At 46.2% G+C, this 19428-nt stretch overlaps 1 protein-coding gene across 1 annotated transcript in view; it reads left to right on the plus strand.

Moving 5' to 3' along the window:
• Positions 1 to 10331: 10331 nt before the first annotated feature.
• LOC135903033 (lysosomal aspartic protease-like) overlaps positions 10332 to 19428 on the plus strand; it is a 28478-nt gene continuing 19381 nt past the window's right edge. The window contains exon 1 of the mRNA XM_065433404.2: positions 10332 to 10402. Coding sequence (XP_065289476.1) covers positions 10338 to 10402 — 65 coding nt within the window. The 5' untranslated portion in view covers positions 10332 to 10337. The remainder of the gene's footprint in view (positions 10403 to 19428) is intronic.

A 19428-nucleotide genomic window follows, 5' to 3' on the forward strand; every position in this document is an offset into this window, starting at 1 on the left:
CTTTGTCACAGAATTACGAAGTTATTAGGGTAGATCGACACTACGAATATCGTCTTTTACAGTTGTTTTATTTTGCAAAGGAATAGTTCAGAAACCGGCTTACATCCATACCGACCCTGCAGCGCCATAAAATACCAGTACACATCTGAAACCTTGATTCTTGGTATGCAGCACAGTTTCGCACTGAATACCACTTACAATTCATTAAACACAATTTGCCAAAAATCCTTAATAATTATGTTCCCACTACTAATATTTCTCCCAGGGAATTGAAGATCTATCTTGTACACTTGTAAGCATATATATTCATGCATAACGATTCTAATTATATGATGACCACCGATTTTTTTACTTAATCTTATCAAATCTGCTTGAATGTTGTCTGTTTCAGTATTGCAAGACAATTATTCTGCCAAGAGCCCTATATACGAAAATGTTACAATTCATTTTGTACGGGATGAACTGCTCTTGTTTGTTTAGTGCTTACGTTACAAAGTACTCTCTGTTATCGCGCCGTCATGAACAACAACGCCTCCTGAGTCCAGTCAAGCGTATACTAGAAGTATTATTAAAGTTGAAATTGAAGTTGAAGTTGTGCTTTCCGATAACGCCTGGTTTGTACGAGCGCCTTTGAAGCTGTCGTACTGTCTTTGCAGCATCTCTACACTCCTCTCTCGAACGTCTTTCTCTTCCCCTCGTCCCCTCCCCCCGCGTAGGCTAGCCAACCAGACTCTTGGCTAGTTAACAACTCTGCCTGCCTTATGTCCATCTCTCTCTGATCTCTCATCAAAAGTCTCTTATCAAGTCTCTCATCGCTGATGACAGACTTGATAAAAGCGCATCCTGCTTTAAAACCATGTCTACATCGGAAGAAGCAACAGAAAAGTGTGTGCCATCCCAGATGGCATGCCGAATTTCCTTAGCCATGCTGAGGTTTCAAAAAGGAACCTTCAGAAAACAGTTTCCCGCTGGTCGAAGATGAACTGCCCGATCGCCCGCATTTGTACAGTGTACTACAATACGCAGCATTACGCAACTGCACTCACACGTGTTTTTCTTTTTTTCTTTTTTTTGCGTTCTCGTAAGAGGACGTTGCGTAACTGTGGCAGCTGAACAAATTAAAACGTAGCACAATTTCTACTCGCGCGCCACCGCAGTTTGCTCGCTATTAAATAAAACCCCTTAAACTTCATAAAGTAGCGACTCTCTCCTCCTCCGCCTTCACTCCTCCTTGTTTCTCCTCTCTTTCACGCTCCTCGACCGTGGCGCCGCCTACACTGCTCGTGCGTAGCAACGGCGCGAACATGCGCTCCACGGCACTCCATAGACGCTTCTCGAGCAAAAATGGCGCTCACGCACGGCGCGAGAGCCCACGTGATGCTATTAAGCCAATAGCGCCGCGGCATCGGCCTCGACCAGGGCACGCGAGGAGGAGGCGGCATTCTTCAGAGCGTGGCAGTTCTTTACGAAGTTTAAGGGGCTTTACTACTAAATTCGGCGTACCACGTCGGTATACTTCCCGCTTGCATTTTTGTCAAGTAATCGCCATTTATTGCGTCTTGCCTATACCTCTTGGCGCAGTATCCCAGGCCTTGTGAGGCGGACCAGAGCTGTAACTGGTTCGTTTTTCTGCAAAAGGATCGCACAAATGTGTTGAAGCAGGCGAACGAAAGGCACATAATTGTTTGAAGTCAGCAATAACTTACGCCCGTTGGTCACGACTACTTCAATGAGCAAGTGCTAGCTCGGTTATCTGTGTGAGTAGATACTATTAAGCAGCGTTAACAGAATCGTTACAACGCAATCGCAACGATCCTAACTGTAACAAAGTAAGCACATGGTTTACTTAAACCAAAGTTGACGGTTTTAATACTTCATTTCTTATCACTGTCTGCCTAATTTTAGCACTGAGTGTCGAAAGAATAGCCGGCTTATGTTTGGAGCGCGTTAACTATAAAAATTGAGCAGATCAAACTTTCCTCACGTATAAACAAGCTCTAGGCCGTCCGTAATGTGCAGCTGTCGCAGCTTATTCATATTTCGCAAAATTATTATAATGTTGCGTAGTAAAAAAAATTGCTTTTGGTGCTTGCGAGCAACAATAAGGTACACAAAATAGCCGCTTTATGCACAAGTTTCCCGGAAGCAGCGCAATACATGCTTTGGTTCAAAACAGCTAAACCTACATCCACGAGATCCTTTAAATCCCTGATGTATGAAAGCTAGTAAACACAAGGCAACCCCATTCTTGCATTCTCCCGACTTCGTAACAAAGCACCGAACAAGAGAAACTTCGATAACGACGCTATAGCGACATCAGAACGTGCGCGAAAGACATCGCATGCATTGGGGTACGCAGCGCAGTACGGTGGCTACGAGCAATTGTCATGGCACCGGCGCAACAAAAGAAACAAAAACAAGAAAACAAAAGGTGGGCTGCGCGCAGACGTTCGCGCGCTTGTGTTTGTCGAGACGGCGCGAGCACCACCACGGTACTCTGCTCCACGAATAAAGGCGCGCAGACTTCATCGCCTCTCCACGCTGGAAAGTTAGGGTGGAAAGATAAACGAATGACGCTGCCCTAATTTTATTCAGGTAGTGGTAGCAGTATCAGCTTGAGAAGCGGAGTTCAACGACGTTTCTAGTTTGGCAGGGTGATGTTGTGATAGCAGTATCTTTTGCCTTAAGATACACGATACATTCATTCACGTATCGAAAATATAGATACTGATACACGTCTTGCCAGAGGTATCATGATACAGATACAAGATACCCAAAGAGCGTCTAAGATAATATCTAAGATGCATGTATCTTCGATACTGCCCAGCACTGCATGTGCCGCTCGTAAATAAAACTCTTTGACGCCAGCTCGGGTCATTGGTTATGTGCTGCTGCTCCTGATAGACATCAAGGAACATAAATTAAACTTTACACAAAACTAATTTCAACCAGAATACTGTAGGTGAAATACCACAACGTAACAGCCACATGCCCCCAACAGATGTCCATGAATGACGTGGCTCTACCTCACCGTCTCACGAGCATGAAGCAAATTAAATTGACATTTGCTCTTGTTCACCCCGTCGATGAGGTGAAGCCACAACTCAAGCACTTCCCTCACTCGGCAGAACGGTCTGCAATCATCTGGAGAGCCGTTAAAGGGACTTTACAAAGGAACATTATGTTAAGCTGCATTCGTAAATAACGCTTCTGAAATAATAAAACGTCCTCTCCTACTGTGAGAAGAGACTGGGAAAGCCAGAAGAGAGAAAAAACGAAAGGCACGTGGCGACACCGTTAAAAAAATTATGGAGTTTTACGTGCCAAAACCACTCTCTGATTATGAGGCACGCCGTAGTGGAGGACTCCGGAAATTTCGACCACCAGGGGTTCTTTAACGTGCACCTAAATTTCAGTACACGCGTGTTTTCGCATTTCGCCCCCATCGAAATGCGGCCGCCGTGGCCGGGATTCGATCCCGCGACCTCGTGCTCAGCAGCCCAACACCATAGCCACTGAGCAACCACGGCGGGTGTTGCGACACCGTCATGATGTCTCTGCTGCACCTTCGCTGAGACGTCAGATCATTTAACAGCGTTTACTAAAGGTGTAGAAAACTGCTCATTTATGAAAAATTACTATATTGAATTCTAATTTCTAAAGAAGCCAAAGACTCAACTTTGAATATTGCAAAACTTTCTGCTGCCTCCAAGCGTGCCTTTCGGGCCGAGGTTTCGGCACGAAAATCAGTACGAACTTTGGCTTTCATTTTCTCTAGTACATAAATTTGTCATTCCGTCACATCAATGAAAGCAGTTAGAAAAAAATACTTAACCTGGTGTAAACTGATTTGGTGTTCCCGTTTAGTTCCTTTTATTAGGGCCATCCGCATGTTGACATGCGCATGCGAATAATAAAGCCAAGCGTATAGACGTGAGGGTGTTGTTCATGCGCGTTATCCTTCGGCAACCCCCAACGGCAATGTTTAGAGAGATGGGAATGCAATAGAAACCGAAATTTTCTCGCAGCCAATGCATCAGTCCTCGAATCGAAAGGTGCAGGAGATGCTTTACCCGGAGACGACTACATTGCCCACAAAATTTCGATTTCAGCGGAAAAGTCTCATCAAAAATTTACCTTTTTTACTGGCTTCCTTTATAAGAAAACTCTTGCAGTTGGTTGTACTTTCCCGACGACCGTCAAAGGCCAGATTGAGGAACCTAATATTAAAGGTCTGTTATGTCAGTGGAGAATGTGTTCAGCCTCTGGTCAGCCTGCGCTTTTGCGAATTCTAAATCTTGGTCAGAACACTTCACAGGGAATGGGTCATTAATGTCGATAATATTTAGTGCTTCTAGCAAGTAAACAGCTATTTCTTATGCCACGTCCCCTTCTCATACACGATTACCCTAAAGGGGACGTTACTTTGTGCGTCTTTGCGCAAAAAAATAATGATTCCTTCCCGGTGAAAAGTTACGACCAAGTTTTAGATTTTGTAAAAGCGCATGCCGAAAAAAAGCTCAACGCATTCTCCGCTAACATAAAAGGCCTTTATATTCTATTCCTCAATCTGACCTGTTAACCTGCGTTGAAGAAAACATTGACGAATTTGGGGCAGTGCAGTTTTGCAAAGAAGCCGCAACTTCTGTTCAGAGTTGTTCAGCATTGCTAAAACAATACCTGACCTCAACGTTTATCCTGTGGAATAATCTATGGTACCGTTTTCAGTGAAAGAAGGCGTACGTATCGGGTCTTGTTTGGCACCCATCCTCAGTAACCTGTATCTTGGAAAAGTAGAGATAGCCTTCGCAGGGAGGCTCAACGGAACCTCAGTCTACAGAGCATTCCGATATGTTGATGATTTCCTTTTGTTTCTTGACTGCACTTCTTAGTGTTTTCAAAAAGAATGTGAAGGTGTTACAAGCATAATCTGCAAAAGTCTAGGTACCCTTGAAGTGACCTTCTAAATTCCAACAGATAGGAGTACCCACTATTTCGATCTACATTTTGTGTTGTCTGCCGATCACTTATGCTGGTGTTACCAACCTAGAGTTAATAAGCCTTTCTTATCGTACAGTCCTGCTCATTCCAAGCTTAATAAAAGGGACATAGCGAAAATGTGTTTGAACAATTCTCAAAGAAGTCGTGCTCTCATTTAATGTCTTCCAGTTTTCAACAACAGTCAGTGCGGTTGAGTGAGGCTGGGTTTCCAACCAATTTGATGCTTTCAATCGCTAAAGCACTGCTCAGAGCAATGCAGTCAGGGTAGGCCGATTTCTTGACGTCATCTAGCGCGCAGTCCGTTAAAAAGAAAAAATTGGCCGTAATTCCATACATTCAGCGCTTATCGCATAACCTGTCGAAGATAGGACGACGTGGAAAGGTTGACGTACTATTCACAGCTCCAAACAAGCTCATCAGCTTGTGCGCTAAAACAACACCATATGGCACAATAAAGGACGCTTGCGAAAAGCAGCACAGAAAATGGTACGTTAAAGGTAGGACATGCGCTATTTACAGAATTCAGTTGCACTGTGGAAGGAGTTATGTAACCCGCCGTGGTTGCTCAGTGGCTATGGTGTTGGGCTGCTGAGCACGAGGTCGCGGGATCAAATCCCGGCCACGGCGGCCACATTTCGATGGGGGCCAAATGCGAAAACACCCGTGGGGGTACTTAGATTTAGGTGCACGTTAAAGAACGCCAGGTGGTAGGAATGTCTGTAGTCCTCCACTACGGCGTGCCTCATAATCAGATAGTGGTTTGGGAACGTAAAACCCTATAATTTAATTTAAACAGTTATATCAGACACACCGGCAGATGCACTATAATGATAGGCTTGGGGAGCACTCCAATAAAGTTAACAAGCCCCTGCCGGATGGCTTCCTCAAAATTCATTGTCACAAGTGCGGATGCATTCCCGGCTTTCAAGATACACTTATCAGGAGAAGCAAATGCGAATTAACTCGTCACATCATTGAAAGTGCTCGCACTGAAGAGTTGGCGAAGTTTTGATTAGCAAATCGTCCATCTCACGATCAAAGAAGGACTTCTAATACCTGCGCATGCGTTAAACATAACATATTTTCAGTAGACACGTGCTTGTGAAAAAAAGTTTAAAAGAAAAGCGAGAGAAAAAGTGAGCGTAAAAAGTGGCGTCCGTCCCGGAGATAAATTGTTGTTGGAAGTTAGCGCCTCTATGTGTCTCTGTTTTCGCTTCTACGTCATTGCGCTATTTGTGCTAAAGGAAAAAAAACTGCAAAAGATCGTGTAGAGTTCGTGGAGTCATGATATGCCACTGAAGTCACTCGGCGGACGTTCTCCGCTGGGCCGTATTGTCCGAGAACATGTAGCGGGAAATGTGACATGTGACTCAGGAAGCCGGGCATCTCCCATGCAGACACATGGAGGCCAAATATGGCCATCTTCCGAGCTGATATTCGACTTTGCGGGGTATTACTCCACCTAGCTCAGTTCTTCCGAGCATCACTGTTTGTACAGCGCGACGAGCGTCAGCCATGCTTCACTGTGCCACACAGCATAGTGTATCGAGGTTCGCGTAGACGGCGAAGTGTACGTAGTGCCAGTCTGTTCTTCAATTTTATTTTAGCTGTGTTATTTTGTATGTGTGTATTTGTTCTTATTCTCTTCCTTACAGTAAGCTGCTTTGTGTATTTACCTCTCTGTGAATAATAACCAAGGGTGTCGTTGCAGCCTCAGACTTTAGGATCTTCGTTTGTGTTTAGGTGTTTCCAACAGACTGTAATCTGAATAAATAATAAGCTGCACAAATTTTTGTTGTAATTCTGGTGGTTAGAAAGTCACTCGCTCGCTCGCTTCTGCGTTCACAGTTCCCGTATTTTATTTGCTGCAATATTATATACTGTGAAGCAAATCATTCGCATTTAGTTCAAATATTAATGTTCGAAGAGAAGCTCTTTCATTCAATACAAATTGAGGCGCTTTCTCATTAAACTTTTACAAAAAAACACAAAGATAGCTACTTTGTTTCCTTCTTTTTTTTTACCGAGCAGGCAATGTCATAGCCTGCGACTGAACATATGCTATGTACCGAATGACGAACTCTTCAGCGTGCCTGCGTGCGTTCGTTGGTGCGTGCATGCATTCATTCTCCTGCTAGTCACCATCAGTGCCCTCTTTTCTCCCCTCCCCAGAGCAGGCTGCCCACCTAACTCAGCCGAGTCAACCTCCATACCTTTTCCTTTTGACCTCTCTTCTCTCCAAAATTATTTAGAGTGCGGCTCTTAGGCACCCGTTCCTGTGTTAAGCGTTGGCGTCCCTCGGCGTAACTCAGTGAACGAGCGCAGCGAAGGATGAATGAGCGAACGCGGAACGCAGCGGGGGATGACAGATGACGATAGCGAACACAACGCGAGGAGGAGATTACAGTGAAAGCAGGAGGCAGAAAGCGGAGGAGAAGTGTATGGCGAAAGGCTGAGAAGGAAAGCAGAGTGTCGCACTAGACGAGATGGCGCCATAGTAGTGAGCGCCGTAGTGCACCGATATCGTCATTACTAAGGCATGCGGCGAGCACTGGGCGAGCGCGTCCACCGATAGCATATATGGAAACAGAGTACTTCAGAACCACATTGCATGCGCTACTTCGCCCGTGCCACCACCGCTAGAAAATGCGCACGAGAATGCGCTCTGCACGAGACACGCATTCCAGTGCTCGCGTTTTCTCTCTAAACAATGAGCGACGCAACCGGTGGAACTCAAAATATCTGAAGACCTGCGCTGAAATTTCACATTAGGGAGCATCGTAATTGTCGGTGAATTTTTTTATCTTCAGTACTGTGACTTGATAACAGTCATTAAAAGGAACCTACTACAGCTACAATGACGAAACGCTGGAGCAAATTAGTGCAAATTAATGGCCGTTAGTGTAGCTGGAATATTATCTCTATAAGAGGGGCTCGGTATATTCTAAAATTTTCATTCGCTCTTTGCACTTTGCCAGTGGTACGAGCGGCGCTCGACTTACGTCATTAACCGGAATTGGCCTCTCGAGAATGATTGATGATAAGAAAGAAAAATAACTGAGCGAAAGAAATCTTTATAGCGTCACATGTCTTGCTCTGCAAAACGTAGGCTAATAGTTGGGGCAATCTGTTGAACTGCCGAGAAGGCCAAAAAAAACCAGAAAAGCCCTATGGCTTTCGCTTTAACCGGCTGCGACTTGTCCACGACAGCGCATGCGAATCCACGGTTTGGTTATCATGAAAAACAATTGAGAACAAGCACAACGCGTGTGTTCTGATACTCGCCGCACGCGTCAGCGTTTCAAGGGTCGGAAGCAAGATTACCCAGACGTACAGTGCGTTGGCCCCACGTCGGCTCTAAAGATCGCGACGTGGACGGGTCTTGTGCCTCTTCGCCAACAAATGTCGTGACCCGCCGTGGTTACTCAGTGGCTATGGTGTTAGGCTGCTGAGCACGAGGTCGCGGGATCGAATCCCGGCCACGGCGGCCGCATTTCGATGGGGGCGAAATGCGAAAGCACCCGTGTACTTAGATTTAGGTGCACGTTAAGGAACCCCAGGTGGTCGAAATTTCCGGGGTCCCCCACTACGGCGTGCCTCATAATCAGAAAGTGGTTTTGGCACGTAAAACCCCATAATTTAAAGAAACAAAAGTCTTGTGCATCTGCTTTGCTTAGATATGTAGACCGGGGCATGAATATTCTGCTGACCGTCGCACTGAACTACGAAGGCTTCTGTCACAGCATGAGCATGCGCTGCTAAGCATCTTTCTTTATGCATGTGCATGTGGCAAAAATAATGACGGCTGATCAAAATAAGGTGCGATAAGCAGACATCGTCCTGCAGAATTCACGCAGCTGTGCTCGCAGTAAGGCTGCATGAAGGTGGATGGGGACCATATGAGCAGGTGCTTAACTAACACAAAATGAGTTGTGTTTAGACAGACTACTCATGGTAAATTTGACTGGACGTCTTCGAGTGCTCGGAACACATTCGGCTGTTTCTTACAAAGCGCCACGCTCCAAATCAGAGCGCTCGGAGCCGCTATCACCTTCAATCTGGGAGCACTACATAAATCTGGCCAGATTCCGATCATAAGGCTCCTCAAGCTGCCGTTGTTGGCGTGGTGTCGGTCGCTGTCATGCCTCTGAGCATGCGCGCCTTGTTTCTTTACAACAGAAGAAGCGCTGATTTGTTTGAATTGAATTGAATTGAATTCTGGCGTTTTATATGCCAAAACCACGATTTGATTAGGAGGCACGTCGTGGACCCCGGAATAATTTTGCCGCCAAGAGATCTTTAACGTATCCCCAATGCGCAGGACACGGGCGCTTTTTGCATTCCACCTCCATCACCGAGGTTTGATCCCGCGGCCTGGTGCTTAGCAGTCCAGCACCATAGCCGCTAAGCCAGCGTGACGGGTTGACCTATTGGCTCTTCCGGCCTTCGATTGCTGTGGCGAACGGCAGCCCATTCGGCTTGGTTATACTTTCCTTGGTTCCGGTCAAGTTCGGGCTTCCAATCATTGCAATCCGAATCAGAGCGCGTCAGAGAACAACCGAAAGTACCATTAGTCGTAGCTGTCAAAGCGCACGATGACAAACGAATGCAACCAGCGAGAACCAAGGCTTGACCATCTTCAGGGTTTTTTTTCTTTTCTCCGAGTATCTTAGCGCGCTGAGTGGTGACGACAGCTGTTTCCTACTAAGAGACATGTGGGCTCCACGATAAGTCTCTAATAGTAATGAGCCTTAAATATATATTTCCTATAGTTACAAAACGTGACGTGGCACTGGCTTGCCGGTGAACGTCACCAATGCGTATTATTGTGGCAATGTCCTGCCAGCTAGTTTGCAGAGGTACAACAACACAGAGGCGACAGCTTTTTTCAAGCCTCGCACAGACCTATAGTTTACCGCTTTTGCACACGTGCCCTAAATACTACAATAAGATTTGTCGCTGGTCACAGTTCAACCATGCATTACACGTACTGATCTAAAAATCGCTGGTCTTGTCCTTAAAGTTGAGATTCATTGTTGCCCCTTTAGTTAAGGTGTCAAAGTCTAATAGACACTGCGGCGACGAATGCAAGTTTTTTCTTTGAAAGTAAACCGAAAACGAGCGTGAGGCTGAGAACCGATACGGTTCTGAAAAAACAGAAGGAACAAGCATCGAAGGTTCTGAATGCAGCGGCCTCTTCGACTCTCCAGCACCGTTGGTGTATAGCGCTTGTGTTTCAGACGCCGATAAGAAATGCACTATAACAGCAGAAAGACGTTAGCTCCTAGCAGTTACGGCGGCTCCCGCTGGCACTTCACCGCAAGAGAGGCCCCACCATGGCGTTGGCGGCTACGCTTCTTCTGGCTCTCACTTTGATCGTCGGTTCACGTGCACAGTTTGGGTAAGTTAATCAGACTTTACTAATTACGAAAAAACGATGTACCTAATCCGTTAACCATATGAAAAGTGAAAAATCAGCAGCATCTTTATTTACGCCTGAAAGAATTTTCAGATGAGTAGACATTTCTCACAGACATAATAAATTATCAGCATTTTGGGCGCCTATCACGGTGATCAAAGCCAGAAGGAAGACCTGCGTCTCATGGCACTTAGAATGTCTTGGCACGCAGAACGGCGCCTGAATTGTTGACAGAGCTATACGGCTACTGTGTGCGCGCGAGGATGCCGATGCGCCTCAAGGAGCTATGTTGGCGTTGGCCGAAGAGAAATGTGCCTGCGTTTTGGGCCGCATGCTCACCCGACCACGAGAACAGAGAAAGACACAAAGAAAGCTGTTCGCTTTATTAAGGAATGACGCGCTTGAAGGCGCATGTTTGCTGCAGTGAAGATGTATATTTAGCTGGTGTTTGTTGCTTCATTGCGTAATTATGGGAGGCAAAGAATTAAGAACATCTTTAAGGGTATGTTCAGATGACTATAAGTATTAGGCAACTCTTTATAGGTGTGCTGCCGACTTATGAGCTATTCCGTAAAACGATGACGAAGGCTACGGCGGCGGCAGCGGCGGCTTGGCTTTAAAGAAGTTACTGCATAAACTCCCTAGTGAGACTTGTCAGATAGGGCATATACGCGCCATTTGCAGTCGCTCATCTTACACACATCCTGCTTTGGAGGCCACAGTCGAGCCGCTACAATATTTCACGAAAATACATGAAAAACGAGGGTTTAGTAATTATCTGCGACACTTGCATTTAAAGCACGAAAGTGAGTTTCGCAACGCATTGCGCTTAAAATTTTCCTATTTTCACGGAATTTCACGTCTATATTTCGCTTTCTTCTAGGAGTCTTAAGAAATATCTAGATTAGCTGCAGCATGACACACTAGAACGCTTCAACGGGCACCTTTCTACAGAGGCTGCAATGAACCTACAGAGAATAAACATATATCGCTCACCAGTCGGAACATTGTTTCGTACATCGAATAAACACCTTGCTCTACATATTTTACTGAGTATACCGGGGAAAAAACAATCAAATGCCGTGTATAACGCATAAACATTGGGATAAAGCGACCAGTCAGCTACTGTTTTCAGAATACATAAGCAACTTACAGAGTGCAAATTTTCGGTACAGAACTTACGGATTGAAACGAGACGCTGGGAGCGCGTGGCCATCGGCACATGCAGCGCCGCCGTTGGGCGCTCGAGCAACCAAGGTTTTGTGGTATAGGGCTCCTGCTTTGCCCAGCGGGCGCTGCGAAAATGGTGCTAAAAAGCGCCCTCTGTCCTCAAATGGGTAGTACCAAGCTCGGTCGTCTGCTTCGGAAAGCACGTTTACAATATGGCCCCGCCACTTTCGGTCGTGTTGTACCACGGCTTGCAGCGAATATCGGGCGCCGACGATTTTTTTCAGGGGTGGCACGCTGCGTAAAGCAAGAAATTATGCAACGCCGAATGCGTGTGCGCCGTTAAAGAAATAAGCGGCGAAGTTTTAGCGCGGTGTCAACCGCGAGTGAAGCGAGTCGCGTACGAAGTTCAGCTTCAGGTAAGGTTTGTACGCTGCTAGATTCAGGCGCACAAACGCGAGGAAATGCTTGCTATAAATGAATTCACAGCAGCGATAGGCAGACATCATTTATACGGAACTGCTCGAGCGAACGACGGTACGCGCCGCGACGGCAGCAGTCTTTCGACATGCCCCGAAACGGCGGGCCTCCTGCAATCTTTGTTGACTGCATGCCGCTAGACAAGTAGTTATGCCTGCGCTGTAGTAGCGGCCATTTCTCCCTTTAGCAACTGATAAATAACTGATGCAATGCATATGAGCTCGCAGTAACGTACGTGCGAATCGCGCTGCAGCGCGAGCTCGTGCGCTGCTCGCTTGATGTAGCTTTTAATGACAGCGCTCGAACATCGATGTGCTGCAATCAATACTACCTCGCTGGCCTGCCTCAACGTGCTGGCTTGAGGTCAAGGATGAGCACATTCATCTCTCTAACCTGTGCTGCTCGTAGTGGGCTAGTGAATTGTCACCGAATCAGCCCGACCATTTGTGGTCATTTTCACACACCTGGTTACTTCACCACTTCGCACCGGTCGAATTGCTAATTGTCGTTGTGGCCGGGTCTCGAATCGTGAATCACCAGCCATGCCTGCTGCTATGCCGGTGTGCCGTCGGGACTGCAGGTGCAAAACACCGAATTTTAGAACGCAGATAAGCAAGCTTCCAGGCAGGCGAATCAGTCAGCATGGCGCGAAGTTTCGTTTACCCAGCGCGACGAACTGCAGCTATCCAGCGCGTCCGACGCTCCGCTTCGTGAGGCCTTGAAGGAAAACGGTAAAATCTGATGTTTGTTGGGATTCAGGCCTTCTTGTTCATGGCAGCCCTCGACGCAGCAGCAACGACGGTGACACTTTTTCGAGGCTGAGGTAGGTCTCTCCGGATCGGTGTCACCTATTCCTTCTGCTTCCAGCATTACGTCCCACGGAGAGTCCGTTTTCGTTAAACTATAGGCTGCGGCTAGCTCGCAGCGTGGTCGGCGTAGTCTGTGAGAAGTGACGAGCCTTTTCGCACTCGCAATAGGGCAGAAAAAAGTGCGAATCGACCAGTGGCGTAGCTAGGTCATGTGGCACCCGGGGCCCTTAGGTCTTCTGTCACCCTCCACCCCCCCCCCACCCCCCCCGGACTGGGTGTAGCCGGCGGAAAGAGGGGTGTCTTCAGACGTATATGACACCCCCCCCCCTCCCTGACTGGCCCCTTGCACCCGGGGCTCACGGCCCCCCGGCCCCCCCTGTTGCTACGCCACTGGAATCGACGCAAAACTCGTGCTAGAAACGTGCTTCGCCACAGCCAGGGTTCAATACTATCCAAGCTGGTACTAGCCAGATAACGTTTCTCGCCGCCACCAGGCGCCGCTACTATACCTCAAACTCCAGCGCAAGACGCCCATAGCTAGAAGGCGAGAGCGTTGGCAAACGGGTCGGTTTGTAGTTCCTTACAGTGCCAGGGTGGCGCTACAAGACTCACGCGCTTTTTCATGCCGGCTAAAGCGGCTCGGCTGTGCGCACTGGTAATTTTGTGAAAGTCGCCTGCTTGCGCGCTCCTGTTACAACGCGCCCTCATTATTCGCCCCCTGCCGATGAGGCACACATATTGTGGAAGCAAGACACGGGTTTAACTTGCGCGATGGTGTCGTGCGTCCTCTTGCAAGCGAATAAACACCTGCAGAAAAGATTTCTTTGATTTATTTCGTGTGTTCGTTCTCGATAAGAAAGAAAAAGCTATTGTAGGCATGTGCTTTTGCAAGAAAGGTATATATGTGTGTGTATTGTATGTATGTATGTATGTATGTATGTATGTATGTATGTATGTATGTATGTATGTATGTATGTATGTATGTATGTATGTATGTATGTACCTATGTATGTATGTGAGGAAGGTATGTGCTTTTGCGGCCTTTCTACGGGGCAAGCTTTCATGGAGGCTGGCGGCCAAGGAAGAGCGCGCCAGGCTCTCCTATTCTTCTTGCACCGCCACTCAGAGATTGTCTTATGAACAGCTGTGCAGAGGTCGACGAGAAAGGGCCTTCTTGATTTCTGCCCACACACTCTCAATGATATCTATGTCGGCACTTTGCGGAAGCCAGTCAAGCGCCATCACACCCCTGTTTTCTAGCAGCCATGTGATTGATGCAGTGGTGTGAACAGGGCTAAAATAAAAGAGACCGTCCTGGACGAATACTAGCCTTTTTACTCTGTTCTCTGACGAAAAAACGCCTTCCTCGCTGCCACGTGACTCCGAAGACCACCCAAGTGCAGGTGCTCCCGTACCACTAGCCTGCTGGTCGATAGCCCGAGGTCATTGCGTATTTCCTTCGCAGTCTCCTTGGGGTTCCTTGTCGCGGCTTCAACGATGCGCTCGTCATCAGAGTCGGTGGACACCTTTGGTTGGTGTCCTTGGCGCCGATTTTTCAGAAACATTCAGTACATAAAGCTTGCACACCTGTGTTGACCAAAGAGCGATCGTATCCAGTCATATCTGCGTCACTCCTATATCATATCATATCATATCCGTGTCACTATCTGCAACTGTTCCGATATGGCGATCCCCAGCATGGCCGGCCATGGCTGAACGGAGGCACAGCTTGATATTCCTTATTTGTAACTAGCTGTGCCTAGGCTTCTCCTGACCTCAGGTAACTCTTTTCTGCAGGTGTTCCTTCGCTTGCAGGCGCACGCACGATACCATCGCGCAAGTTAAACCCGTGTCTTGCTTCCACAATATGTATGCCGCATCGGCCGGGCGCGCACTACGAGAGCGCGGTGTTGCAGGAGCACGCAAGCAGGCGACATTCGCAAAATTGCCAGTGCGCACAGCCGAGCCACTTTAGTCGGCATGAAAAAGCGCGAGAGTCTCACAGCGCCACCCTGGCACTGTAAGGAACTACAAACAGAACCGTTTAAAAAAAATTATGGGGCTTTACGTGCCAAAACCACTCTCTGATTATGAGGCACGCCGTAGCGGAGGACTCCGGAAATTTCGACCACCTGGGGTTCTTTAACGTGCACCTAAATCTAAGCACACGGGTGTTTTCGCCCCCATCGAAATGCGGCCGCCGTGGCCGGGATTCGATCCCGCGAACTCGTGCTCAGCAGCCCAACACCATAGCCACTGAGCAACCACGGCGGGTAAACAGACCCGTTTGCCACAGGAAGCAGTATAACTCTGCTCCGTAAACGCTCACGCCCTCGAGCTATACCACAATGCAACACTTTGATTGCTAGAGCACCCACGGGCGACGCTGCATGTACCTGCGGCCACGGGCTCCCAGCGTCTCGTTTCAGTCCGTGAGTACTGAGCACTTCACCAAAAAGTTGCCCTCATTCTTTAAAAATACGAAATATCTGCTCTGTTTGCTTCTGCTGGGAATCAAGTAATAGTGTAGCTCTTATGTAGAAACAGCCTATGGTCTTGGGCTGCTAAGCACGAGGTCGCGGGCACGGCGGCCGCATTTCTATGGGGGCGAAATGCGAAAACACCCGTGTGCTTAGAGTTAGGTGCACGTTAAGGAACACCAGGTGGTCCAAATTTCCGGAGTCCCCCACTACGACGTGCTTCATAATCGTATCGTGGTTTCGGCACGTAAACCCCATAATTTAATTAATTAATATTAATTTAGAAACAGAATGAAAATGAAATCGTCAGTCAGAAGTGACACACGCCTATAAAGAAAATTCAAGTCACTCTTCTATTGGTATTGTAATGGCTCTGCGAGTTCGACCGAGGTCATTTTCACAAGCATGGGCCGTATAACGTAAAACTATTCCAATATGTTTTTATTCCAATCTCCTGACGTCAAATTTGCCTAACTGCAGACGCAAGCATCGGGCAGTGACCCGCAGGGTTGTCTGAACAGACTAATCAAACGTTCTCTTCGTTCATAGGAGGTCACTTTTGTTTGTATTAGGAACAAATAACATTGCCTACGCTGAGCGGCTTGCCTTATCTGATTGGCTGATTAGAGGCAAGGAGCACGCTCAAGTGGAGAGGGTTTCGATAGGTCCGAGCCAGTGCACTGAAAATCGATAACCGGATGAAGAGGGTCGTGCCGGCGTCTGCGATTGGTCCGCTTTCCCTTACTTAGCTTGATGTGGCTGGTCGAAAATCGAGGTGGCATGCAACAGAAGATTAAGAATGACGCTAAAACGGATCATCAGCAAAGATGAGTTGGCAGACCGAGGTCGTAAACGTGCCGAAAGTGCTCGAAAACGTTACACGGCCACGCAAAATATTTTACTATATACGCAAATAAACCCATGCTCTCCGGCAAGTGCGAGTAGCCAGCGCCTGAGTGATCGGCGGCAGCCATCTTTTATTCCTTTCGGAAGGGGGCTGCGGCTATTCAGAAGAAAATTCAGTTTTGTTCGGCATATTAATGCATCTTTAACGCGTGCACGTCACTTTGACGCGGTGAGCTTTAGCGGTTTTGTGACCTCGCATGACAGGCAGGTTAAGTGGGTGCAGCCCGAAAACTTTTCACCAATGGCCGAGGTCTAATGGCGAAAAGGCGTCGAGTCAGAAATAACTATTTTTCTTTGGTTCGGTCCAATCATGCATAATCAGTGTGTACAAGTCATATCACATGGGGAGCTATCGCGGTTTTCGCGATGTCGCGTGACAGATAGGCAAAGTGGGGGTGGCCCAAAAAAGGTTTTGACCAATCGCAGAGGGCTGATTGCAGAATTATAATAGAAAAGCTTGGAATAGCTTTACGTTATAGCAGCCTATATCTACGATAAGTCTTCATTACACAGTGAAGTTCGACAGTTACACCTGCAAGAGGGTTGATTAGATTTCTGATGGTGATAAAATACTGAGACTGCAACGCTGCAACGGACAGAGGTTAAATCGTTCCAGCATTTTATAATCCAACGATTTCAGGCTGAAATACACATCAGTCGTTGGACGCGGCTGATTAAATACGCTATGCGGACCTGCCTCTCACCTGCAGATTAAATGTAACAAGCTGATTGTGTTTTAGAATACGGATATAGCGGTCCCAAAAAACTGAGCATCATGTAGGTTGCGCAAGCTGACAGTTTGTTTGGGCGGGAACTGCCCAGCGCCAGGTGTTATCCGCAACGCGAGCGCGTATGGCGAATCCCGCGCGTCGTCCGCTACAGGGCGTTCCGAGAAGGCACAAATGACAACCTTCGTTGTGCAAGCAGGGATATGCGCACTAAAGAAAAGTATTACTTATGTGGCCACCCTACTAAGAAAGAAATTTTAGTTGCAGCTGTAGTTTTAATGGACTTTCCAGCGTGCAGCCAAAAGCGCGAGTGCCCGTTTTCAAAAGCTAGGAAATGAAAGCTTCGCCCAAAAAATTGTCGAGAAACCACTTTATGGCACTTTCCTCTCAAAAGGCAAATTTGGCATTATTGCTCATGTTGTCGGTATGTGCATATGATTGAATTACTTATATTCACAGTGTTTTTTTTAAACGCGAATGAGTATTTAGTTTTTGTACTTTTCACGTTCAGGTTCAGGGCGGCAGAAGACAAGTTGAAGCGATGAAATTAGGAAATTACCAGGAGCTAGTTGGCATCGGTTGGCGCAGGACAGGGGTAATTTATGATTGAAGGGAGAGGCCTTCGTCCTGCAGTGCACATCAAACCGGCTGATGAGGATGATGAATATGAGGAACATTTGAAGTGACCTATAAATGAATATAAGCATGAGGATGATCTAGGCGCATATGAATTACTAACAGTTTTCGTGCAGCAAAGGAGGAGATAATTTTTCTATAGCAGTTACCAGCCCGCTCCTCGCTTCTCCTTTCCTGTCTAGTGTATATATGTTTTCAAACACATTTTACTAGTACTACTACTCATAATAATAATAATAATAATAATAATAATAATAATAATAATAATAATAATAATAATACATGTCAAGGAAAACGACCATGAGATAAAACCCTGGTGTTATTGGGATTGATAAGAAAGCTATAGAGCCTATGAATTCATAAGAAAGTTGTTCGCCTAGTAATCTGTAAAGTAAGATTACTAGATGATAGTTGAGCAAATAATTAACAGGAAGAATTCAGTATTTGTACGCAAAAGCGAGGTATAACTCGAGGAAAAATCACTGTAACGGAGTATCACTCGAGGAATAATCACTGTAATAATGCGAATAACCTGTATATTTTTGTGTACGGAACAGAAAACAAAACTCAAAGTAATAAAAATTGGCCCAAGAAGCAATACAACTGGTAATATGAAAATATACAAAACCAAATTGTAGCGATATAAATGCCTCTTCAGAAAACAGAAAAAAATGCACATGATTTGATTAGTACTCGTATGTCAAATACTGTCGTTGTTGTTTTATGAAAGCAATGTGATAAAGAAACATAAAGGGAAAATCTAATACCAAGAAATTGCTCTGATTCGAAAGTCATAATGAAGCTATCATTGATAGTTATTTCAGGAACACGAGGCAATTCTTTTTTAAATGGAAGTACGACCTCAACGTAGGATATACTATATGAATAGTGAAGACACTTCGGTAAATCATTGAATACATACATAGAGAGAGAAATGGCACGAGAAAAGCAGAGAAGTTGACGTGAAGAGAGGCTTCTGCTTTACTACCCTGCTTTGGGCGACGTGACCTAAATTCAGAACAGTAAGGGACCGATATGAGCATCGTGCCAATCCTCTGTTAAAAATTTCCTGTTCGCAATAAGCACCTGGTGTTCACACGGTTATGTTGTACACACAATTATTTCTCGGTGAAGTTGGTAACATTTTAACAATGTGCTGAACTGGTTATTATAATAAATAGTAGTTGGGCAAACAAAATGCTATGGTTGAAAGTATAAAAAAGCTCGTAATGAAGTCTAAGAAACCAAGCCGACAAAATTAACAAGTTTAACTGATTCCCCAGCGAAATCAATTAAGGATATCAAAATTAAGGAAGTCAAACTAAGCGTACAAAAAATCATATAGGCAGGGCTTCAGTAAGGTTTTTTTTTTTTTTCACGTAGCTACTGATACGATTATGCAATAACCTCTCTACAGCTTCACTGATCGATGACTGGGTACAGACCCTTTATTTATTACCCTTTTTATGCACATGAAAGACGCTAGCTTGGAGAGAACTTCGCAAAGTTTCAAATTTCATGCAAGATTGCGAACGTCGTGAAACTGTAGGCCCTATATTTCACATTGTTTTAGTTACGCTTTCTTCATTTTTCTCAAGCTGTCACGCTTAAAGCGGCACTAAAGAAGAATAATTTAAGCGGTACTGGTAAATATTAAATCATGTTTCTAGAATGCCGAAAAGATAACTCTCGCTGTCAGCGAATGCCTTGGTAAGACAGAAGATACGTGAATACGAAAGACGGGAGACGGCCCCTTCATTTCCCCGCACCAGCGTTTCGTGACGTCCTAGATTTTGACAGCG

Source organism: Dermacentor albipictus, chromosome 1, assembly GCF_038994185.2.
Source record: "Dermacentor albipictus isolate Rhodes 1998 colony chromosome 1, USDA_Dalb.pri_finalv2, whole genome shotgun sequence".
Taxonomy (NCBI): Eukaryota; Metazoa; Arthropoda; class Arachnida; order Ixodida; family Ixodidae; genus Dermacentor; species Dermacentor albipictus.